This window comes from Larimichthys crocea, chromosome XI (genome assembly GCF_000972845.2).
Source record: "Larimichthys crocea isolate SSNF chromosome XI, L_crocea_2.0, whole genome shotgun sequence".
Taxonomy (NCBI): Eukaryota; Metazoa; Chordata; class Actinopteri; family Sciaenidae; genus Larimichthys; species Larimichthys crocea.
Genome location: NC_040021.1, coordinates 7,751,760 through 7,776,348, shown reverse-complemented (window position 1 = coordinate 7,776,348; position 24,589 = coordinate 7,751,760). Strand labels below are relative to the sequence as shown.

Below are 24,589 nucleotides of genomic sequence, written 5' to 3'. Positions count from 1 at the left end.
TTAATCAGCAATGTTATAACCTCAAGGTACGTTTTAACTTTTTAGGCTTATATTCATGAAGCTGGAAGGATCAACTAGTTGAGAATTTCTCTTTTTTTAAATGATGCTGTCAAAACAGCGTCATTTAGGTTAGTATATCAATCCAGTGCACACGTATACATGGGGTGGTAAAAGTAGATAATAGAAAGTATTACGTGTAAGTATTTCCTTTTGCTTTTGGACCAGTCGTCTAACTTTTTAGCAGTATCTAATGAGGTGCATTTCCATTTTTAAAACTTATGAACACCACAAAAGAACAGTTTGCGCTAAAGGGCACAACTGGTCTTAAAATGATCGTAAAATGGCTTCAGATTCTTTGGTCATTATGCAGCCATGTGGCAGAGTCATGTAATGATTCCCAGAGATAGTTGCCCCCACCATTCATGGTTAACAGTTGGCAACAGAAAGTATGGTTTGGAGGCATCTTTTGGGTCTCTCCAAAGGTAAACCCATCCAGATGTAAGAAAGATGTTCGGACCTTATTGCCTTTTCCACAACACATGGGTTCAGGTTTTAAGATTATGGATGTCAGGTGATTCCTAATGGTAAATATGGGTCCGGTTTGGGTAAATCATGTCAATTTGTTGAAGAGATTTGGACCTGTGGGTAGAGTTTGATTTTGTCAGGACTGGTAAACTCAGTTAGAAACATTCATGTCTCTCCTCTGTCCCTCCTTTCTCTCTCAGGCTGCTAAAGTTGAATAATAACCGCTCTGTGGAGGATTCAGAGGACAGTAAAGAAAAATCTGAAGATAAGGAGTATTGCTCAGACAGTAATAAAGAGGTAGGTGCTTGTGTGTGCGTGTGTGTTGCCTTTTAAATTATGGTAACCGAAGAGAAACAAAAGATTAGATCAGAGTCATTTTCTTTTCTGCTTGTGTGTTTGTTTTTCGGAGCAGCTGCAGAAAAAACTTCATCAGCTGGAGGAGCACCTCGACCATGAGATGCAGGCCAAAGATGAGCTGGAGCACAAGCACAAGTACGACTGAAATATGTCACTATACAAATGTTAACTTTCATTCCTGATTTTTTAAATTTAAATCTTAAAATAAAACACATAACCATCCCATTTTTAATAAATATTTTAAAATGCATGTGGCATGTTTATATTAATCTTATTGGCACATTCATTTTGAGACATTGGTATAATTACTATTAACAAAACTTGCCATCACTGAGAAGATTGATTCATTTATACAACAGGAAGTGACATCCCGTCCTACAAAGCTGAGTTGGTGATCTGATATCTGTGTGTGGTTCTGTCCATTAGTCATGCTTGATGTTGGACATCTTAAGTACTTTTTGTTATAAATTTTCTCACATTAAATAAAGAAAATAGTAATTATAACAAAAGAAGAACAATAAAATAAGAACAAAAGACCTCATAATTCAACGATTTGTGCATTTTTTTCCACAGACATGCAACCAACCGTTTAGACAAGCTGGTCAAAGAATTAGACAAGGAGGTGAGAATGGGTTGGTGCCTTTTGAACCACGCTATGATAAACTGGTCCTCCCTCTTACATTGCTCGTGATTTCCTCTCTGATTAGATGAGCAGCCGGCAGAAAGTCGAGGCATCGCTAAGGCAGCTGGAGAGAGAGCGAGCTCTGCTGCAGCACCAGAGCACCGAGAACCTGCGCAAGGTGGAGATCGAAGCTGACAGAAAACGCAGCCTGGAGAACGAATGTGAGCGTCTGGGACATATTCTGTCTGAACATAAGATTTGTAACTTTTGTAACTAACATATCAGTCCTGCTGATAGACATTTTAATAATCCACAAGGATATGTGGGAGCTCCCACTGTTGATATGAGTATATAATGTATTGTTTTATAATATGCTGCATTAGTGGGTGGATCATTGTATTTCCAGGGTTCACTGAATGTGTTATATGAATACTGCATTAACTCTTTTATTTGTCTGTTTTTAATCTTAAGTGAACAATCTGAGGGACCAGCTAGAGGATCTTAAAAAGAAGAACCATAATTCCCAGATCTCCAATGAGAAGAACATCCACCTGCAGAGACAAGTGAGAGGGGGCGTCACCTTACATAACATTATTATATTACTACACAGCTTTGTCTTTCTTCTATTGATCATTTTTCATAACCCTTCACTGTTTCATTGACGTACTTATGTAAATCAAACATGCTAATTCTATAATCCATATTCAAGCAAGCAACTTTGCCTGCTGTTTTCATCATTGTTATTCGTTCCCCTCATTAATCTTCTTTCGTTTTGCTGCTGCTGCACTGACCCGCTTTACAATGCAGGGAAAAGTTTCATCCTGTATGTTTCTCATCTGTAGCTTGAAGAGGTCAACGCCGTGCTTCAGGCCGAGCAGGAGGCGGCAACGCGGCTGAAGAAGAGTCAAGCAGAGGCGCAGAAACAGGCCGAGAGCCTAGAGGTCAGCCTCAGGGAGATGCAAGAAAAGTGCAGCCAGCTGGAAAACGGCAAGATGGAGTTGGAGAAGCAGCTGAGGGGGCTGCAGGCCGAGCTGGAGGAGGAGAGAAGAAATCGCAACCTTGGGACAGAAACTATTACTGACCTGCAGGGTGAGTGAACACTTTGACATTAATAAGTATTGAAATAAATACATGGTTCCAAGTAGTTTAAAGTGAGTTTATGTAGCTTTTGACAGAAGGGATCTCTCATTCTTCATTTTAGAAATAAGAAAGAAAAGTTGAATTTATGAGATATGACAGACCATTGTTGAATAAATTAAAGCCAGTGGTTTAATTGTTACTGTCTTACTTGATCTGGTATGGTGATACCACTGTTTACTATTTATGTGATTTTAAATTAACAATGGGCAGATAAAAAATGCTGCTAAGATGTGCTTGTAAAATTTTACTCCAATAATCGCCACCTTAGCAACCAGCCAATCATTATTTAACAAGCCTTTAATATTCCAAACGTTAATGTGTCTATTAAAATGTTATAAGGTTAAGCAAATCTACCGGGTAATCAAACTGTGAACTTCATGGGCTCAGTCAAAGCTACTGCAGTAAACTGCTAACTCCTCGGTAGCAGTTAAAAAAACGTATTACACAACATAGAGCTGGAGGCTGAACGAGGGTATTAGACGTGAATTGTTTTTTTGGACCAGGCCTTGGGAAATATCAGATCATAGGTGGAAACATCTGTCCAAAAGGCTGAGAGTGAAGTAAGAGGCTGTGAAAGCCAAAGCCAGACCGAAGCCAGCATTACTTGTGAGACGCTGTTTGGAAACTTAAACTCAGTCCGTGCAGAGAGACCAGTCACCGAGGTCAGAGGGGACACATCGAAACAACAGCGTTGCCTGTTTGCTGTGATGCCTCATGCTTTTTTTTTTTTTTTTTCTTACTAAAACTCTCCAGGTGGGTGGAGTTAGCTGAAGGGAAAATAAACATGAAGTGTTTTTCATATATCGGAGGCTGAATGTGTACAGGAGCATTATGTCATGTCTCACCTAGGATCATGTATGAAACAGTAGCAACAGTAGTCTTTTTTTTTTGCATCCACTCAACTAAAAATCATTCTGTATTCTTTCTATAATTTCTTTTTTATTATTTCCTTTTTTCCCCATTTCCATGACTCCACCTCAGGACGTATCTCTGGCCTGCAAGTAGAGGTGAAAGAGGTGAAGTCTTCTCTCTCTGAGGTCCGGGCTGAAAAGAAGCAGCTGCAGGAAAAGCTGAATGACCTGGAGAAGGTTGGGTGTCTGTTTCTATTTACTAATTTCCGATGTGGAAATGTGAAATTTGAGAAACATTTCCACATGGACATTGTTGTCCAACATTTCTTTGGCTGTAAAAAGTTAATTCAGTACAAAACATTCTTCCAGAAACCTAATGCCCCATTTGATTCTACAGGAAAAGAGCAACCAAGAGATCGACTTGACGTTCAAGCTGAAGTCACTCCAGCAGAGTCTGGAGCAGGAGGAGGCAGAACACAAGGCTACCAAAGCCAGACTAGCAGATAAAAACAAGATCTACCAGTCCATCGAGGAGGCAAAGTCTGGGGCCTTAAAAGGTAAGCATGCGGTTAGTCATTTGGACTTTTACTCACTTAATACAGATTTTGAGACAGTAAATACAAAAGTGCACAAGCAATATCATAAAAGTCGCTTATTCAGAAGAAAAAGATGGAGGATTGATAGATGGAGAAGACCTTCGCTAAAGTGCATTTGCATTTATCTGAATTGTGTCCAGCATTGACAGTCTGGCTTTCAAACACATTATTTTGTTCTGCTTGTCTTCACGGGGTACTCAGGCCATTTATCTGGCCGCTCTAAGCGGATTCAACCAATGGCTAAAAATTGTTTTGTCAATACTGTGAACAATTGAATGCAGCAAAGAATAGCGTGCTGATGGCTTTTTTTTTTCCCCGGGTTGTTTTTGTTTGGTCCAGAGATGGAGTGTACCCTGCAGGAGGAGCGCAGCTTGAAGCTGCAGGTGGAGGGAAAGCTGCTGCAGCTGGAGAAAGACCACTCCATGCTGGACTGTGACTACAAGCAGGCGCAGCACAAAATGGACGCGCTGCAGGCACAAAAGGAGAAACTCTCTGAAGAGGTGAAGTGATGCTGGAACAATCAGTCGATCAAATCAGTGATAGAAAAACAATTTATAACCATCGATTTCAGTTTTAAATACTTACTTATCCAAAATATAATATAATAGGTTTTTGTTCTAACTGATGTTGGACAAAATAAACGACAGGATCTTGTAATGGCCATTTGTTCTTTATTTTTAGGCTAATAAATAATAATGAATGAATCATAATGAAAAGAATTATATAACTATTAGTTTAGCTGTGTGAGTCATAAAGGTCTCTGCTAAACTACAAGTGAAGCATCCCTCACCAGATTTCCTTCACAGTTAAGTGCCACCACTGAAAATGCTTGTGTGTGTGTGTGTGTGTGTGTGCAGGTAAAGAACCTGAGCTTGCGTCTAGAGCAAGAAATCCACAAGCGGAGTCTGAGCCAGAGCGATCTGAAGATCCAGAACCAGCAGGTGTCGGTGCTCCGCTCCTCAGAGAAACAGCTCAAACAAGAGGTCAACCACCTGCTGGACATTAAGCAGGTCCTGGAGAAACAGAACCAGGAGCTACGCAGGTCAAACACACATAATAACATAATGAGCACAATGAACATAAAATGAATGAACATAAACACACAGCGCAGATTAGTTTGTTGTAATAAATGTTGGCAAATTGTTGTGGAGAATCTCATTCATCATATTTAATCAGACGAAATGGTTTTGGCTCTGGCGGGAGCAACGATTGACAGATTGTTGGTCGTGTTCCAGGGAGAAGCAGGAGGCGAGCGGCCAGCTGAAGGAGCTGAAGGACCAACTGGAGGCAGAGCAGTATTTCACGGTAATTCTATTTTCCTCCTTTTGTGCACCTTGTCTATGAACTCAGCACAGCTACCAGCATATCTAAAATGATCTACAACTGGGGCTTGAATGGGGTAGATATGAGCGGAGAAGGAGTTTCTTTTCCCGCCTCCATCCCTAGAGGTGATACGAAATTAATCGAATCTCCAACTGTCCTCTTTGCAAGACCCTCTACAAGACGCAGATCCGTGAGCTGAAGGACGAGTGTGATGAGAAGAAAAAGCTGTGCAAAGACGTGCAGCAGCGACTGGCGGAATACGAGGAGGAGAGGTAAGTGTTGACACTCGAGAGAGAGAGAGAGAGAGAGACTGCAGAAGTAAAACGTTCTGACATTTCTGATCCGATTCAACTGATTTAAACATGCAAACACACAGTAACGCAATGAGAGAGGAAGCAACCAAAAATATGAAATGAAATAAAAGTCCAAAGCGTGTAACGTGCACAAAATACAAAGAACTCGACTAGTGTGTTTAGGTATTCAGAGTTAAATGTCAGCGAGGCATCCACAGCATAAACACTACACAGTTAACATTTATCTGTTTTTTAAAGAATGTAACAGACTTTCCAGATTAGTGTTATTCAGCCTGTGTGAATTCATCTCACAGCCAAAAAATTTGGACTTGACCTTCAACTGAATGTGTGAAGTATAACCAGATTAGCAGCAGATGCACTAGAGCCAAATATTACTGTGGAAAAGCAGATAAAGTGTAACTTTCTTGCTTTGAAACACAGAGAAATATGAATATATGTCCACGCTACAGGATGTCTGGCATAATAACAGCAGGGATTTATTGTCGTTCCGAGATTTCTGCGGGTCTAGCATTATAATAATCCATTCATAACAGCTCGCTCCGCTCTTCTCTCCACAGGGAGTCCCTGACCACTCAGCTGGAAACCAGTTTGACCAAGGCGGACTCTGAGCAACTGGCTCGCTCCATCGCTGAGGAGCAGTACTCCGACCTGGAGAAGGAGAAGATCATGAAGGAGCTGGAGATCAAAGACATGATGGCGAGACACAAGCAGGAGCTCAGCGACAAGGAGGCCACCATCAGCTCGGTGAGATCATTTAGACAGACTTTTCTTGTAAACACAAATAGCCAGAATGCATTGTTTGTCCTTGAGGTCTAACAAATAAGTTGAATGCATGTCTCCCCTCATAAAAACCAATATTTTTTTACACTCATATTATACACTAGCTTGCGGTCTTCATTCCTGCATTTTGTTGGCACATTACTGCCACCATCTGTTGATCGTTGGAACAGCCAGAACACAAAAACATTGTTCCATAGCTCGACTACTGATTCACAATAAACTTACTTGTCTTCAGCTAGTGACCCACTTATAGTGTTGACTCTGGTTGGATTAAATCTCAGATTAGCTTTCTTTCAAATGTGCTGTTTTGTTTGCTTGACTCACCTCGGCCTTGTCACCACTAACAGCTGGAAGAGTCCAATCGCACTCTCACGGTGGATGTGGCCAACCTAGCCAGTGAGAAAGAGGAGCTCAACAACCAGCTGAAAGAAATCCAGCAACGTGAGTGTCCACCACAGGTTTTTAAAAGAATGACATTTCCGTCAGTCCTGGAAAATGTGTTTAAAAGCTTTCTTACAGATGATTTATATGGAGAATGCTGTAAAAAATGTCATTAAAAGCAGCCATTAATGTCTCCACCTGGGAACAAAGTGTCTGTAGAATGGCAGAATATTGAACGTCAAACTTTCACTATAAGTTACTTCTGTAAAGCTAAATAAAAATCTGCATAAGCCTTGAATTAATATTCTTCTCTGCTATTTATACAGAGATCCAGAAAGCCAAAGTGGAGGAGAAGCACATGAACTCAGTCAAAGTGTCCTTTGAAAAGCAGCTGCAGAATGAAAGAACGCTAAAAATTCAGGTGTGTGTCTGGGCGCCTACGCAGGTCTGGAAAGTCTGGAATATTTTCAATACTTTACTTGTTTTCTCACAGATGAATGTTATGTCACATCATTTGTTGTTAAGAATAAGAATGTTCAGCTGCAGGCTTGTTTTGAACTCTGGGCAAAATCAGAGATCTAAAAACAAAGTTTAAAAATCTATCTTGCAGCAGTGTTGATATTCCTGCATCCTAACCCCGCATATTTACCGAATTCCGATTTTCTTTTAATCTATGTTGTCGTGTTTTTTGTTTTTTTTTGCTCCCAGGCTATCAACAAGCTGGCTGAAGTGATGAACAGGAGGGAGACGGTGCGAGGAGGCCACCGAGGCACCGGCACCGAGGTTCACAGGAAGGAGAAGGAGAACAGGAAGCTGCAGCTGGAGCTGAGAGCGGAGAAGGAGAAACTCAACAGCACCATCATCAAATACCAGAGAGAGATGACAGAGATGCAGGCGGTCAGTTTGACACCAGCATACCAACAAATGGCATAACATGAATGTATACTGCCATATTTGATGAAAGTATTTCTGTGCAGATGTTTTTTAATACGGAAAAAAAAATCCTGATTATGGTAGAGATCTAGCTGGAGATGAGACAAATGGACTTTAAATTACTATATCTGCTTGGTATTAATAAGCTTGTTAATCAATAGTCCTGTCCAGAGATCACATTTAAAGCTGCTCCAGACGTGTAGGAGCCGAATTCCTAATGGTTGAATGCAGAGCCCTGAAAATATGCACTCTTTATTCTTAGAACATACGCAGTATGTGTATGCGCAGTAGAGATTGAGCCCTTAATTACTGGCGAGCCAATTTAAATATGTTGTGCACTCGACTTCCAATTAAAAATGCGGCTGGGACTCAGGAGGTAGAGCAGGTTGTGAACTAATCAGAAGATCGGTGGTTCGATCTCCAGCTCCTAGAGTCTTCATGTCAAAGTGTCCTTGGGCAAGATACTGAACCCCGAATTGTGTGTGAATGTGACTAGTTATTTTCTGATGAGTTGGCACTTTGCATGGCAGCCTCTGCCATCAGTGTATGAATGTGTGTATGAAATGGGTTAATGTAGTTTAAAGGCACAGGGTCTTTGCAAAGCTAACTTGCTGTTAAAATGGATATTTTTTTATACAGTTTTAATATATTAACTTCATTAATTATTACTGACACTCCAGAATCCAAAACAAAATGCTACAGTGTCAACAAAATTATTAATTAAGTTGCAATGCTCCCATTACCGGTATCCAAATTTGAAAGTGGGTTGGGATTTTGTTAAAATGTTCATCACACTGAGCTGTGTACAGACTTGAAATTAAAATCCTGTTCACGCCTGTTCTTCAGATGATCGCAGAAGAGAACCAGGTGCGTCTGGATCTACAGATGGCGTTGGACAGCAAAGACAGCGACATCGAGCAGCTTCGTTGTCAGATCAGCTCCCTCAGCGTTCACTCTATGGACTCCACCAGCATCAGCAGTGGCAACGACCTGGACGTGGGTGACGGATACCCAGGTAGACAAAAGAGACTTCCTCTCACACTAATTATCTCATTAGTTGGCACAAACCTCAAAGTCGGTAAATCCACTTCTTTGTGTACATCCTGTACATTCATCTTTCCGTGGTCTCTTCCTGAGTTCTTGCTGTTTCCTTTTTGTTTTCACTTTAAATCTCTTTGTCTTCCAGGCTAACTGTTTTTGACCTTTTCTTCTTTATCCTTCCTCCTTTGTTTCTTCCCCCCTCCCCTCCCTTCGTTTCACCTCAACCTTTCTCATCGGGGTTCGACGCAGTGCGCATTACTCACTCCCACACATCAGAATCAATGTCCTTCACCTACCAGCGCACACACAAATCTGTCTGCATCGACACCCGACCCAACCTTCGCTCCGCTCGTTCTCTCTTTGACTCTGACTCTGAGGATGAGGATGAAGAAGAATATGACGGGCGAGTGGAGCAGGGCCCCCGTCCCCTGGCCATCACCTACAAAGAGCCCTCTGAGGCTGAACCTGCAGGTGACCCTGCATGGCAGTTCAAACCTGAGATGGGGATGAAAATGATAAAACTGCAATTGGCCTAACGATATTAATTATTCATTAGCGATCCATCAAAATAGTTCCAGTGTTTATCCTTTCCTAAATTAATTAAATTGAGAAACAAATACCCTCAACTCTGGTTCAACCCTACAAAGTTTCAGCTAATCCCTCTTCTCTGTTGACTGTCTCTGCTGTACTTTAATCCTTTTTAATGTTCACTGGACACGTGAATACTCACAGCTTGACGCTGGCCTACTTTGTTCACCTTCACGCCACTGCAAAAGATGTGGGGAAATGTTTTTCCTGAGCTAAAAAATAAAAAAGCTTCCAATTTAAGTTTATTTTTCCTCACCCACACTTGGAGATTCCTGATTATCCTTTTAAATCCTGCCGGATTGAAACATAGTAGGAACTGACTTCCGCTTTGATTTGAGTGAGGAAACATTTGCTCTCCAAGTAATGATGAGTATGTGTGTGTGTGTTTAAAGAAAATGCCACCAAAGCTTCAAAGTGTCACAGTCTTCTTTTAAGCGGTTCGCATGATTAAAAGCGTCTCTTCTCTTTGTGTTAACACCTTCCTGTTTTTTCCTCTGCAAACCAGAGTCCAGGCTGGAGGGCTGGATTTCACTTCCTACCAAGAACACGAAGCGCTTTGGCTGGGACAAAAAAGTAATGTATCCAGCATTATCTACAGATTTGTTTTCCTAGTAATTGCTGTTACAGATTAGTCATTTCCCCCTCTAATCGTCTGGCCTTTGTTTCTCTTTTCCTTTTACAGTATATAGTTGTGAGCAGTAAGAAGATCCTGTTTTATCACAGCGAACTGGACCGAGAGCAGGCTAACCCTTTCATGACCCTGGACATCGAGTGAGTCATTGAAAACAGGGTTTGAACACGTAATACCGAGTATTAATAATTTTTTTTAAACATATGAATGGAGCACAGTAGGTCCTACTCTTAGTAAGTAAGAAAGAAGTATTTTAAAAGATAAAAAATGACTCAACTAGCCATTTCCAGCCATGTCTTTCAAGGGATTTTTATTTAGATACAAACAGTTAAATCACTTTAATTACCCTTATTACCCTGTACCCACAGCTAACTCTTCCATGTCTTCCTCCAACAGTAAGCTGTTTCACGTCCGACCTGTTACTCATACTGATGTATACCGTGCAGATCCCAAAGAAATTCCAAGGATATTCCAGGTAATGTGCAAGGACCTTCTCTTTCTGTCCTGATTCCCTCCTTTCACAGACAGCCAGTACAATTTCCCTCAATAAATCTTTGATAAAATTCTTTTCTTTTCCCAGATCCTGTACGCCAATGAAGGCGAGATAAAACGAGGACAGGAGGTTGTGGTGGAGCCCACACCGTATGGTGATCGTCCCTCTTACATCAGCCACAAGGGCCACGAGTTCATCATCACTCTCTACCACTTCCCCTCCAGCTGCGAAGCTTGCACTCGGCCGCTGTGGCACGTTTTCAAGCCGCCGCCGGCCCTCGAGTGCCGCCGCTGCCACACAAAGTGCCACAAAGACCACCTGGACAAAAAGGAAGAAGTTATTGTGCCCTGCAAGGGTCAGTATGATCCCTCAAGAGTTAATATAGAACTTTACCCTTGCTTTTCTTTACCCTGCTTCTAATCTATTTTAAATATTTCTCCTCCAACAGTGAACTATGACATGTCCACTGCCAAAGAGCTGCTCCTGCTAACCAACTCTCAGGAGGAGCAGCAGCGCTGGGTCAGTCACCTCCTCAAACGCATCCCGAGGAAACACGCGATAATGAGTCCTCCCTCTGCGGCACAACACACTCCTCCTGAGGCAAGGTCACGTTCCTCTCCGCGAGTCTCCCCGCGACCTTCACCCAAGAGTTCACCTCACATGTCAAGCCATCGCGGTGCCATCAAGATCCAGCCCGGCAGACAGCAGCAGCCATCAGGGAAGCCCAGGTGAGGATGGGCAAAGTTTTACCGGATACGGAGGAAAACATTTGAATTTTTCATCCATGTTTCAGTTTTTACATGACTGCAATAACTGTTTACAATTAATATCTTTAGTCAATCGTGTTCTCAAGGTAGGTGTTCTTTATTAAGACCAAAAAATCATGTATTCACATTCCAATATTATATCAGGTCATGTCGGCAAAAAGGCAAAATCAAGACAAAACACGCCTGACTCTGAGAATGTGTTCCCAAGAAAAAGACTTAATGAGTATAGCGGTGACATTTCACGACATGATGAAGACGTAATGTCAAAGCTGTTCTCAATAATCTCTTTTGTTTTGTTTGTGCACCTTTTTTTTCCTTAATACTCTAATATCAAAACAAAAAAATGGATCTAACTTTGTTTTGATTGTTAGAAGCAATTAAGAAATTGGGCTTAAAATGTTTACTAGAGTAAATGCTCTTAGTTACTTAGTTGTGTTTTCTCCCAATTTTTCTGCCTTTTCTGAGTCAGTGTCATTAGAAACCTTCATTTACTGTAAACTGTAGTGATCCGTGTCCTTTTGCGGTAGGAGACATAATTTTTGGGTGGACAAAAAAAAATCTGAGCTAATAATTGATGTCATTTTCAGTAATGTGGCTTTAAAAAAAAAAAGCCTGAATAATTTGTTATCTCTGTTGATGATTCATAATCATGTGCAGCTGAAAGCGGCCTAAAGCTGTGGCTGACACAGGCTTCGTGATTCATTTGCATGTGCCTAACGCTGTATGCAGCATTAATGCGGCGTCAATAGCAGCCTAATTGAGTAGGAAATGGCACCAAGCCATTAAGGGAGTCACTAACTGTATCTGTCCTGTTTTCTGTGATTGATTACGACTCTCAGTTGTCGAAGTTTGCTCTCTCAGCCACAAACCTAACTGGCTCTCATCCCCTCAGCGCTGGCCCCATGCTCCGTATCATCCTCCACTGACCATTGACCTCTTCATCTCTGACCCCACCATTCTAGCGTCTCTCATGCTGGGAGACTGTAAGTAGGAGAGCTTGTTGCTCCTGTTCCGCCCTTCATAACGCTGCGCTGCTGTGTCCAATAACCGCCCCTCATCATAACAAGCGGCATTAAATTGCTCAATTAACCCCTCACAGCTCTATACTGCCCCCTGGTTAACTTGGCATGTATTTCTCCAGCGGTTTATGTAGCGCTTAAGGCTTTTGACCCCTGGGTAAACCTCTTTAAATACTTACTGTTTCAGATTGCTTGATTTTGGCCTGAAAGACTGGAGTTGGTCGTTGGATGATGTCGATAATGATGATGATGATGATATATTCTTCTGAAGGAAGTGAAAGAGGGGGGACAGAGGGTAACTGGACCTCTGCATGTGGATTTTACAGTTAGTAGAAGGCCTTGATGTGACCAGCTGCATGTTTTTGTGTGATTTCTAAATGTAAGGTTGAGCGAAAAACATGAATTCAGTGTTTGAACTTCATCGTTGATACAATAACATTTTGACGGTTTGGCGACTGTGCTTGCTACACACACTTATTGTACGAAAAGCAGACAGATTTTTGGAATAATGTTGGTCTACGTGTTTACAAGAAGTAAAATATTAAAGCAATAGATTTTTGGCTTTGGGAAATAGGCTTATTAACTTTTGCGGAGAGTTCGTGTGGTGCAGTAGTTAGCACTGTCGCCTCACAGCAGGGAAGAAGCTTCCTGGGTCGAACCTCCTTTCTGTGTGGAGGTTGCATGTTCTCCCTGTGTCTGCGTGGGTTATCTCCGGGTACTCCTCCTGGTTTCCTCCCACAGTCCAAAGACATGCCCGTAGGTATGAATGTGAGTGTGACTTGGGTCTTTTCCAGGGTGTACCCCGCCTTTTGCTCTATGTCACCTGCGACTGGCTCCAACACCCTGATAAGGATAAGCTGTCATAGAAAATGGATGGAGTCTGAGTACTTAAAAATATCAGTATTACTCCTATATATGTGCATTATGCCAGCGGACTCTTAATTTAGCTTAGCAGGCAGAAACAGCTCAGTGAAACTGCCTGCTGGCTGTATCTCCACGTGTCATATTTAACACACAGAAATATGACTCCAGTCAGTATCTCCCAAAACATGCTTGATTATTTGACTTCTTGGCAGCATGCAGACCAAAATGATTCCCACACCTTTCTGCTTGTTATGCATTTCGCTCGTGTTCTGTGGATACTGGAACGCTTCCTTGTGTTATATGTGTGGATTTGGTGTGGGTGTGCCTTTTTGAAGTCCAGCCATGCTATTAGTAGCATCCCAGGTTTTCACATCATTTTTTTTCTCTCTCTCTCTCTCTCTCTCTCTTCACAGTTAACCCTGGCTGATCAAAGATGTGTATTTACATCTTTGTGGATTAATGACCTGCAGTCTGGACACAGTGCCTACATGTGTTTTTTTTTTGTTTGTTTTTTTGGGAGAGGGGGGGATTTCTGAGAAGTAGACTGAAAAAAAATATGCTAATGATGGACAGAAACATTCACAGAAAAACTGGCTGTCGTCATGAGAACCGGGGACTGTCTTTGTCATTTTAACAAGAGGAAAATGAGCAGTCTTCATATTAGAGTGAGAGTTCATCTGAAAAACCTCGGCTCAATCCTCTGCTATCAAAGCTGCCTTATTTTTATAATCATCATGACAAAAACACAGATGCAGTGACTCACACGGATTTGTTATTGTGAGGTGTTAGGCATGCGTGTGAACATTTGTATATAGGTTTAAGAGGTCTGTCTGTGTATTGTAACACAGAAAGTGTAGCTCATAGTATATGGTTGTTTTATTTTTATGGATAATAAGTCACCAGCACATTATACAGTGTATGCTTGTCCTTGTAAATGAATACAGTTTTATTGAATCATTATCTGATTTCGTTACACAAAGCAGATCCATTACAACATTAAGACAATAAGACAATGTGTTGTCTCGACATTCATGACAAATTGAAATAAATTCTGCAACCCTGAAAATGAGTTACATTTTCATTGTTTTATTGTTTTAACATCATACCTAAAGGATTATTGCTGTTAAGGGTTTTACAAAGCAGGCAAAAAAAAGAAAAGAAAAAAAGAGCATGACTTACAGTGCCTCAACGCGCGGCCCTAATGACTCACTTTGTGCCTTGATGTCTTGGTTGAAAGCTTTCAGTCTGGATTTCATGCAAAAATTCCCTTTTCAGTGCAGCAAAGACGCTGCATCAAAAGCAGAGAGGCGGTGACGGTGCATGAAATATACTCAGATAGAATCAAGTTCAATGAGTTTTTTTTCTTGTTTCTTGACACGGGAAGAAAGTGGGGAGAAATTGATTTTTACATCTTCCCAGGTTAAGCTGCACCTGAATCATTATTATGGTAACAATGAGATCAAATTAACAGTTGAGCACAAATCATGAAATCAGTTAAATTAATCTACTTTGAGAGTTGAGAAGACTGAGACCAATCTGACAGGTGAATATGACACTATACTGTGTATGTATATATACTGTACAGTATATGCCTAGTTCTTTAAACTATGGTACTTGCCTTTGTAGTACGTGGAGGAATTTCTGCTCTGGTTCTTGAACCAGTTCTGTTCAGGATTTAACAGCAATCAACAATAAATTATTGACTTATTAGGAATAAAACTGCCTCCTGTGTGAACTGTCTGTAGCCTATGCTGTATTTTAACATCTGTCATGATGATATGGCGTATAAAACTGAAAACAGGTAGAAACAAACCTCTCTAAAATCTCTATCATGTTTGTTAACCTGAGTTATTAGTGTGAGATATTTTTTATCTTAAAACATACTCATTTAAAATGAGCAAATTTAATGTGGTGTGCAGTGTATACTAATGACAAGACAAACAATGCCGACAAAATAAAATCACAATGTGATTAATAATAAAGAGTCTTTGTTGCATATCACACACATTACACAGACGTTGTACTGTAGTGATCCTTCAGAGGTGTTACATCTGACTACAGTGTATTTTAGGGGACTTTGAAGTATATCAGAATAGGTCCGTCTCTATCTTGCGAGTACATGTGGAGTGAGTGGGCTTGACTGAAATAAATCTTTCAGAACAGCCTAAAGCCAACTGGCACTCATCATACATAATATAATAGTGCATCCTGTTGCCCATCTGCTAAAATCGCACTCAGGTCGAATCCATTCTCACTATCAGCTGCGTGACTGTATGTTCTGGTTAAATAACCATGAAACCTGCTCACCTGCTGGCTGTACCGACTGCTGTAACCCCAGATTCTCCTCTTCATCGTGAATAAACATTATTTTATCTTTTAATGTCCATTTCCGAAACGGGTGTCTTTCTTGCAGCAGTGGTAAGAACATTTGAGTTTATTATTTATTTCATGCTTTTCCCTACTTTTATTTTAGACTTTTTTATTTTATCTTAGAAAGGATCTTCAATTATAAAACGTATGATCTTATGAAAGATGATACATTGTTGTGGATTACGTACTTTTACGTTTTCAGGACTTTTAATTGTAATTCAGTTTTACTGAAGTAAATAAACTGTATACTTCTTCCAGCACTGCTTTATTGACATGTGCCATGGGCGAACACATAATTGTTGTGTAACCTCGCATATATTAGTCATCATACTTGATGTAGTCATAGATGTTTCATCAAGAACATCGTGCACTGATGATTATTCAACCTTTATTCTACTATTCCCTCCTCTGTGGATCCTTTGTGACAAACTGCTGACTGGATTTTTTATTGTGATGATGTTTAATTTTAACCATAGTTTTTAGACATTGACAAGTATGCGACTGGGGCTCAGTCTGTTTCCTCCAAGGTTATGATGAAAAAATACTTCATACAGAAACACATGTTTTCTAACACAGTGAAATGACAACATCTTGTCTATCATATAATCCTATAATTTAAGAAAATGGTATTAAAATTTGATGGAATTTGCACTTCTCTTAGTGGTACATGTTTCCTCAAGAATCAGTGAGATGTTTTGCAGTCCTTAGAAGTTTTCTGTTGTATATTTAATATTTAATGTCCTCCGTTTATAGTGTCCTAGTAATGAATTCCTGGCATGCTCTTGCTCCTGAAGAACATCACCATGCTGACCATCCAGTTCACAAACATTACCTCCATCTCTGAGCAGCATCTAGACCCCATGACCCCCAAAACCTGATCTTCTCTGAGGTGTTCCTCACCTCAACACTTTGGATCTCACCAAAACGCCACTTTTGGATGTTTTCTGTGCTAAAGAATAATCAGACTGAAAAAGTGGCTTTCCTCCAGCAGCCTTAGCTGGTTGGACTTATCTGCAAACTGTTTAACGAATATCCCAGCTGCTCTGCTTCAGAAGCTTCCCCACCTGAAGACTCTGGACCTTTTCCAAAAAAAGATTTTTTTCTCTGGACCTGCCGACTAAACTTGAGAGGATTAACCTGAAATAGAATAACCACCCTGGATGCATCTTCATTTCAGTGCACATTTAACCAAACCCATCTGTTCTTCTCTCTAAATAATCTGATCAAACTCCCCCAAAACCCTTTTTAGGAGTTCACTCAGGTAAGACCTCAGAGTCCAGATAACAACCAACTGAGCCACATCCCCACAGGTTTGCTTGACACTCCTGAAAGATGAGGCGCTGGACCATACCATTTTCCATCCTTATACTGAATATTTTCTGATGTGCTAATGTACCCAGTTCAGCCTGTCATAGTTGTTACTTTTCAAACACTGAAAGATCTCTTTTGTCAGTGTAAAGTGAATGTATAATTAAATATGACATGAGTAAACAGATCGTTGCACAAATAAACTATGTTGTCAAGGGATGTTTGACACTTTAAGAAATGTGCTTTGTTGCTTTTATCTTAATATTCAGATACAAAGATCAATCTGATTCTTACGTCTGTAAATTAAATATGAAAGTACAGCCAAGAGGTGGCTAGCTAAGCTTAGCAGAAAGAGTTGGAAACAGGGGGAAATGGCCAACCTGACTCTGTCCAATGATGATAAAAGACCGAATAAAACCAACAGAAAAAAGTTTACCTTTTAATTATGTGTGGTGTTTTCCTGTGTTATTCCATGTTCTATATGGTAAGCTACGCTTCTCAGCAGCTGGCTGTAGATTCATATTTAATACACAAAAATGTCTTCTTAGTGTTTTAAATCTTCTTGTCAAACTCTCAGTAAGACAACAAATAAATATATTTTCCCCAAATTTAGAACTATTTCTTCAACAGACTATATATAAATGATATAGCATGTTCTTTAATAAAATGAGAAATCAAAACACCGGGGATATGTAATGAAAATAAAATGATGAAATGAATACGTATCTTTAATTTATCTTTTGAAAATGACAAATTCTTCTTGCAGGAATGAAAAAAAGAAAATATTGATTTGTGTGACGCATTATCTGTACCTTTTAGTCTGGTTTGTTTACTTGGTTTTGTTTGTCTCTTGCAACATTTTGTCCTGACTCACTGCTGGGAACATTGTATAAGAACAAGTCTGTAATCCAACAGAGAAGGAACTCTGCTGAGCCTTCAAGGTAGGATTAAGCATTTATAATCAGATCTTCACATTGTGATTAGATCATTATATTTTCTTGATATCCTAGAGGAATCTCTCTCTTATGCTGCATATGTTTCCTTTGTTCAGTGCTTTGAAGATGATCAAGATGAACTGGATAATGCTGATTTTCACTGCACTGGCTGAATGCCATGACCAAAAAGGAGGCGTCTTGTCATGTCCAGCACTGTGCTCCTGTTCTTCAGGTGCAGGGGTGGTGTGCAGCCAAAGCTCCCTTATACATTTCCCCGTGGATGGTTTACCCCCTTACACCACTAGACTATCCATCCAATCCACCAAACTCAGCAATGTTACAGCCAGTCATTTGAGTGCTGTGCCCCTTTTAAACAACCTCCAGCTGTATCACAACAACCTGTCAAGCCTTCCTTCAGATCTCCTGAAGGACGTTCCCCACTTGAACACGTTGGATCTGACGGGTAACCAGCTGGTTCATCTTCCTCCAAATATCTTCAGCCATGGCTCACTTCATAGTCTTGTGCTGAAGAACAATCTGCTTGAAAAAGCCGATGCTGAGTGGTTTCCTGACAACAGTAGCCTGACCTGGCTGGACTTGTCTGGAAACCGTTTAACAAGCGTACCCTCTGCTCTGCTTCACAAACTGACCAATCTGGAGGCTCTAGACTTGAGTGACAACCAACTGCAAGACCTACAACCCGACGCCCTGAAGAACCTGCACCGCCTGGAGTCTCTTAATCTCGCTGGAAATAAATTAACATCCCTGCAACCTACAATCTTCACCCACAACCTGAAACTATCCCAACTCTTTCTTCAGGAGAACCAGCTCCGAGATCTGCCAGCGACCCTCCTACAGGGACTCCAACATCTTGAACTTCTTCTGCTCAATCAGAATCAGCTGCAGAATTTCCCCACAGGGCTGTTGGATGACAGAAAATCCTCTTTCCAGATTATCTTAAGAGGAAACCCCTGGGTGTGCGATGAGATGATGGAGTATCTGTGGAAGTGGCTCACTGTCCATCCTCAAAACGTCCACTTTTTGGAGGAGGTGACATGTGCAGGACCTGAAGCTCTTAAACGTCGACAAGTGGGCTCTTTAACCGGCAGTGACCTTGGACTCAAAGTTAGTGATAAGGAGGTGGCGTGATGGAGTGGTTATTTCATGTTACCTTCTAAAATTGTCAAATTTTAAACTATCCCCATATATTCAACTGTATCAAAGGCTGAAATAAAACTTGATAAAACTATGATTCATTCTTTCGCCCAGCTCTGCTTTCTCATGATCTCTCCTTGAGCTCTCCATTGTTTGGATACTGTCCAGTCCACTGGGTGGCGTACGATACTCAATAAATTTTCAAAGCAATGAGCTGAACAGACAGTGCAGCTCATTTAAGTATCAATTTACTCCGTAGATCACAGCCAAAAACCTGTTAAGCAAACCTCGAGGCTGATGCATCCTGACTGTATTGATTGTTTTAGATCTGTGAGGCACATAACATCAAGGTAAATGGAGTATAATTCAACGTATGGACAAACTAGATTTTTAATTATGGTCTCTTAAATGATTTATAGTGTTTTCATGAACTAAGAGCTTGTAAGAACGTCGTCCATAAAAACTGCAATAAAAAAACAAAAGGACTTCGATGGTGCAGAAGAAATTAAAGCTTCCCTCCTTCCTTGAAGTGTTTTTTTTTTTATGATTCCAACAGATTTGTCTCACTTGTTGTTGGTTGCATCGCAGCATTGTTTCAGTCGTGCCTTTTTGTTTTTAATGATGTTGTTGAGCGTGTAGGAGTGCGTGGGCAGTGCAATGGCTGAGTCTTGCAGGTGACCTCTTCTTGCAGATGACCTTTTCTGGATGTGTTTAAATATCTTCTCTTTCTTTACGTCTCTCGTGCTCTCTCATAGCGTATTTACTGTATACCTTCTGTATGCCCACACACGCCTGTCCTCGAGCTTTGATCACAGTGAGTGCGCCTCAAATGTAAGTTATTACTCCAATAAAATATAAAATACTGCTTCCTCTAGAGGTTGTTACTTATGAAAATTAAACCATGTTTTTAAATGCTCCCCAAAGAGCGAGAGGAAAACTTCTAAGGTTTGATGCTTTTTATTTCATTCTACCTCTCTGAACTGTATCCTGGAATTTAAAGGTTCAAGGTTTTGTTGGTCTGGATCCTGAATCCCTCTTATGGGAACTCCCCCTCGATGGAAACATCTGCTTTGGGGAAAAGTGAATAAAATCACTCTCCTCTGCTGCTCTTTGGGCGAGACATTTAATCGCCATCTTCTCCTGCGAACCTGCAAGCTCAAATGTTTGTTAAGTGTGTAATGGTGGTCAGGGTGATCCTTTGATAAATAAAGATGAGGCTAACCTAATCAGCATGGAGGAATGGAGCCCGATCTCTGGCTTGCTGCCATACTGTCAGCTAATGATGACCGACTGACAATGAAATCTAAAAGGTCACAGTCAAGGTTTCCATGCAAATCACAGCAGACTCTCTGACTTGGTAGTTGCTCATTAGTACATAATAGTGCTCTAATTACTTGACATTTGTATCATAATTAGGACAGAATGAATTTGAATGCATATTCCGAGGTATTAAACACTTTCCAGTCTTTACTTTCTATTATTTTGTTTGTTTTATGCTTCATTTATTTTCTTACATTTTCTCAAACACTCCACAACAAATGTTAAAACAGCACATTCTTACATATCAATACAAAATGAGCAGCAGTGGAAAGCCACAAAGTGCATTTACTCAAGCACAATTTTACTCCATTACTTGTATTAAACAGCTACACATATCTGCAGTCAGAAGGTAAAGAAAAATATTTTACAACTAATCCAAGCTCCCCTAACAGACTGTTGATTAATAATAATAGTATAACTTGTGGATAATGACACTCACAAAAGAACAATTAATTATTATGATTAAGTACATTTAACCAATATTACTTTAAGTACAATTTAAAGCAATAGTTGGATATTTGACAAACAAAGTTTAAAATACTGTGTGGCTGCTAGACTTTTAACTAATAAAATCTATTAGCTACCTTTTGAATCTAGAACTAATCACCTATAAAGCACTACATGGACTAGCCGCACTTCATATTTTGGATTTATTGTGCCCCCCTGACTTCGGTGAAACCTCTGAGGTCTACCAACCAAGGCCTTTTGTTGGTACCAAAATCTAGACTTAAAACCAAAGGTGACTAAACAGTTGTTGCTCCCAGCCACTGGATCTGCCTTTCCCAAAACTTTAAAAAGTGCAGAGTCAGTTGATAGCTTTATTTCTTTGTGATGTTTGCACAGTACTAGTACCTGCTTCTAATTCAAGGGACTGTTTTTTTTTTTGTTTTGTTTTTTTTGGATGTAACATCCTGTAACATCTCCATTGGTTGCCTGGCAACTGCTCCCAGCCAAGAAATAGTTCCGAACATAACCTGCCATGAACAGTGAATTGGTCTTTTTTTTTAATCATTTTTGTAAATGTTTTGTTAATTAGCATTATTTGACAGTCAAACATGAGAGAGGTTTCAATTATCTCATCTAACTCTCTGCCAGAAAATTCATTTTCCAAAATGTTATTTTAATGTGAGGCTGTTTTTTATGTTGTACTATTGCTTCTGTGGCATACCAATCTGAATATTTCTTCCACATCTGAAAATGAGTCACCACAGGGCGGTCAAAGCAACAATTATATGCTGAAGAACAATTAATCACAAAGAAAGAAAAATCCCGAGACTACGTTTCCCCCCCCTAACAAGACACACTCATTAATAGCCACATCTGTTCACTGAAGCTGTGCACCTTTGTTCTTCAACCTTGATATTTCGCAGGTCACACTCACCTTACATTATGTGTGTTTGAGCTCAGGGTGAAATAGAAAAACTGGTCGTTAGACTCATTAAAAGCCTACCTGAAGGCGGGTGAGAGGAGTCACACTGCGGCTGCCTTCATGAGCTTGCAGCCATTACTATGCAAGCACTTAACAACAGTAAAACACTCCCACTGAGCTTTGTCGTCCTTCTCTGGCTTTTTACTCAAGACAGTATTTTGTTTATGCCTCAGACCTCTGCGTGTTCAGAACTGGCATGCATTGCAGCTTACATCACACATCTAGTGTGTTTAATCAATTTTACCATAAGTGGTTGAAGGTGGTGAGTGTGGAAAAATAGCATGATCCCATGCGTCTTCATTTATCATATTCCTTTGTGTATTTTATTAATCTCCGTTCCCTGATCGTAAATCATCGCTTTACTTGACAACATAAATATGGAGACGCCTTTTTGCTTTATCTCATTATTGGCAGAGAGAGAACTGAGGCCGTTCCCCGGACTGTATGATTGGTTGTTGTAAATGGCCTCTTGTGCTCTCTAGGGAAATGGGCTATTAGGAGGCTCTTCCTAGACGGACACCATGTTTAACACCCTGCCACAAATCGAGGCTATTTTATTGCGGGAATAACAGCTTTGATGAAGGCTCCCTCAATAGGCCCAATATCCCCCAGACATACGGACAGTAACCACATGGAAAACACATTAACCTTTGATGAAATAATCAGATATTTATAAATCTCCACCTACGTGTGACACAGAAGTGGGAGAAAAGGCAAAGGTGATCTTAACCTCAGGATGACAGCAGCACAAACGTAATGACAACAAGATTAATGGAGGAGATAAAGCGGCAGGGATAACCCATTTTTAAGAGAGGAGATGAAGCGCCAGTTTATGGATGATGGGGACAAGAAACTGATAAGAGGCTGGAGATTCTCTGGAAATTTTGTTTAAAAGGGTTGGTTCACTGAAATTACAAAATTCATGTTGTATTACTAGTGGGATCCAGCTGGTGCTGTTGGCTCAAACATTTGGAGGGAGCTTGGAGTAGAGCCGCTGCTACTTTGTGTTGAAAGGAGCCAGCTGAGATTTGATTTAGATGCCCCTGGGCATCTTCTTTTAGATGTGTTCCCGGCACGTCCGTCTTTTAGGACACCCTGTGGCAACTCCGGAACCCGCTGGAGGGACTAAATAGCCCATCTGGCCTGGGAATGCCTCAGGATCCCCCAGGAGGAGCTGGAATATGTTACTGGGGAGAAGGATGTCTGGAATGCCCTGCTAAACCTGCTGTCACCACGACCTAACCTTGGATAAGTGGAAAGAAATTAACGGATTACAACTACTGTTGACATTCAATGCCTTTGGTAACTTTAGTTACTTTGCAGATTCAGATTTATAATAAAAAATATGGCATACATATACATTATGTTGTATTCTTATAGGTTAAAATATGACTTTATTGATCCCTGGAGGTACTTTTATTAAAGTAATATACTAAAAGCAGGACTTTTACTGTGGTATTACTTACTTTTACTTAAGTAAAGGAATAAATACTTCTTCCACCACAGGGATGGGGTTTACTTAAAAAAAAACAAGTCTGTAAAATGTTTTGTTCAACTGCATCTAAAGGGAAAATGTGTTCCTAAAAAGGCTACACTTAAAGGCCGGATGAAAATCACAGCAGTAATGTGCAATAATTGTTCTAATGGAGGATAACAGCGCACATTTTGAAAAGGTTATTTATTTTTGACATTTTGCCTGTATTTGACAGTCGTGTAGAGATGAACAGGAAACAAGGAGAGAGAGAAAGAGTGAGAGAGGTATGACATGCAACAGAGGTCCCTACCGGGGCACACCACAGCGAGGGGGATTGGCACGCCGCTGAAGCACTTGACCCTTTTAGTGGCAAAATGTTACTCTGGAACTACTTTCTACTGAAGAAATAGTCACTATAAAAATGATTGACAATGTGAGTGTGTTCAGTTTCGGTCATATTGGTTTTGGGAAGAGAAACAGCTTTTGAATTTTAATGTTTTTGAATGAATTTGTTTGAATTTTAAACATTTGAAATTCCATTTACTTCCATTGTTTTGGGGTAAAGGCAAATAAAACTCGGGCTAACCAAACCAAAACTATCCGTATGAAGAAGAGATACAACAAGTGTCAGAATATATTTTGTGCACCGTGCACTTCAGCACTGGATTCACTTCACAGTCACGTAGGTTGCTGTTTGTTCACACCAGAACAAATTAGATGGTTATAGCAAAAAAATACATGAAACACTCACAGGGAGTGCATTGACTTGAATAAAAGAGTGTTTCATTGCGTACTGAATCGAGCTTTCCATTTGAAATGTACTCTTTGAAAAGTTTCATTTCAACACCAGCATTGTGTAGAGCCACATATACAGATGAACAGAACCCACATCTGTGTTTTTTCATTAGGCCGCCCTCAGGAAACACAACAACTGTGATCTCCCACTGACACGCTTTTAGCCTTCAAAAAAAAAAAAATACTGACAGATCTTTGTACTCCTCCCCCAACTTCCACCGTTCTCCTCTGACTATACACATCCACTCTCTTTAATTACTATGCAAATATTCCACTGCAGTGATGCGCTGTGTACAGCTTTGATCCGAGGCTGCTGCAAGAGGAAAAAATCTTGCTGGTAGACGCTCACGACAGTTCTTTTTGTGTCTTAGTCTGTAATTTCTCTTTCCACGATTGACTTTGCCATCCATCTGTAATCACCCACAGTGACCCACCGAGGGACAAACGAGCTGAGGGAGTTTAATTACCTCCAAGCACGAAAGACAAGGGCATGGCATTTCATCACCGCTTGACGTCTAAATCACCTCGGCGTCTTCTCACATCCTTTGCCATAAGTTTTCATGTCAGCTCGCTGACAT

The 24,589-nt window shown here is 40.5% G+C and overlaps 2 protein-coding genes across 5 annotated transcripts in view; both read left to right on the top strand.

Annotated features, from left to right (window-relative positions):
- Positions 1-14,291, top strand: part of LOC104926776 (rho-associated protein kinase 2) — a 29,036-nt gene extending 14,745 nt beyond the window's left edge. The window contains exons 10-34 of one of the 4 annotated variants that reach the window (XM_027284214.1): positions 726-822; positions 938-1,017; positions 1,456-1,504; positions 1,590-1,725; positions 1,976-2,067; positions 2,347-2,593; positions 3,626-3,732; positions 3,893-4,052; positions 4,431-4,591; positions 4,949-5,133; positions 5,327-5,396; positions 5,583-5,686; positions 6,286-6,472; positions 6,856-6,949; positions 7,216-7,310; positions 7,598-7,786; positions 8,669-8,837; positions 9,113-9,334; positions 9,957-10,024; positions 10,134-10,222; positions 10,479-10,557; positions 10,663-10,930; positions 11,024-11,303; positions 12,549-12,656; positions 13,639-14,291. In XM_027284214.1, coding sequence (XP_027140015.1) covers positions 726-822; positions 938-1,017; positions 1,456-1,504; positions 1,590-1,725; positions 1,976-2,067; positions 2,347-2,593; positions 3,626-3,732; positions 3,893-4,052; positions 4,431-4,591; positions 4,949-5,133; positions 5,327-5,396; positions 5,583-5,686; positions 6,286-6,472; positions 6,856-6,949; positions 7,216-7,310; positions 7,598-7,786; positions 8,669-8,837; positions 9,113-9,334; positions 9,957-10,024; positions 10,134-10,222; positions 10,479-10,557; positions 10,663-10,930; positions 11,024-11,303; positions 12,549-12,630 — 3,310 coding nt within the window. In that variant the 3' untranslated portion in view covers positions 12,631-12,656; positions 13,639-14,291. Of the gene's footprint in view, positions 1-725; positions 823-937; positions 1,018-1,455; positions 1,505-1,589; positions 1,726-1,975; positions 2,068-2,346; positions 2,594-3,625; positions 3,733-3,892; positions 4,053-4,430; positions 4,592-4,948; positions 5,134-5,326; positions 5,397-5,582; positions 5,687-6,285; positions 6,473-6,855; positions 6,950-7,215; positions 7,311-7,597; positions 7,787-8,668; positions 8,838-9,112; positions 9,335-9,956; positions 10,025-10,133; positions 10,223-10,478; positions 10,558-10,662; positions 10,931-11,023; positions 11,304-12,234; positions 12,326-12,548; positions 12,657-13,638 lie in introns of all 4 variants that reach the window. The other 3 variants (XM_027284215.1, XM_027284217.1, XM_027284216.1) reach the window with 3 other exon arrangements.
- A 3,459-nt stretch (positions 14,292-17,750) lies between these two features.
- Positions 17,751-19,836, top strand: LOC104926749 (leucine-rich alpha-2-glycoprotein-like). Its single transcript, XM_010740680.3, has 2 exons — positions 17,751-17,844; positions 17,955-19,836. The coding sequence occupies exon 2, from the start codon at positions 17,965-17,967 to the stop codon at positions 18,985-18,987; it is 1,023 nt and encodes a 340-aa protein (XP_010738982.3). The 5' UTR covers positions 17,751-17,844; positions 17,955-17,964; the 3' UTR covers positions 18,988-19,836.
- The last annotated feature ends 4,753 nt before the right edge of the window (positions 19,837-24,589 follow it).

What these genes read in the sequence shown, in the direction of transcription:
- LOC104926749 (XM_010740680.3), top strand. Translation starts at nt 17,965, where the DNA reads ATGATCAAGATGAACTGGATAATGCTGATTTTCACTGCACTGGCTGAA.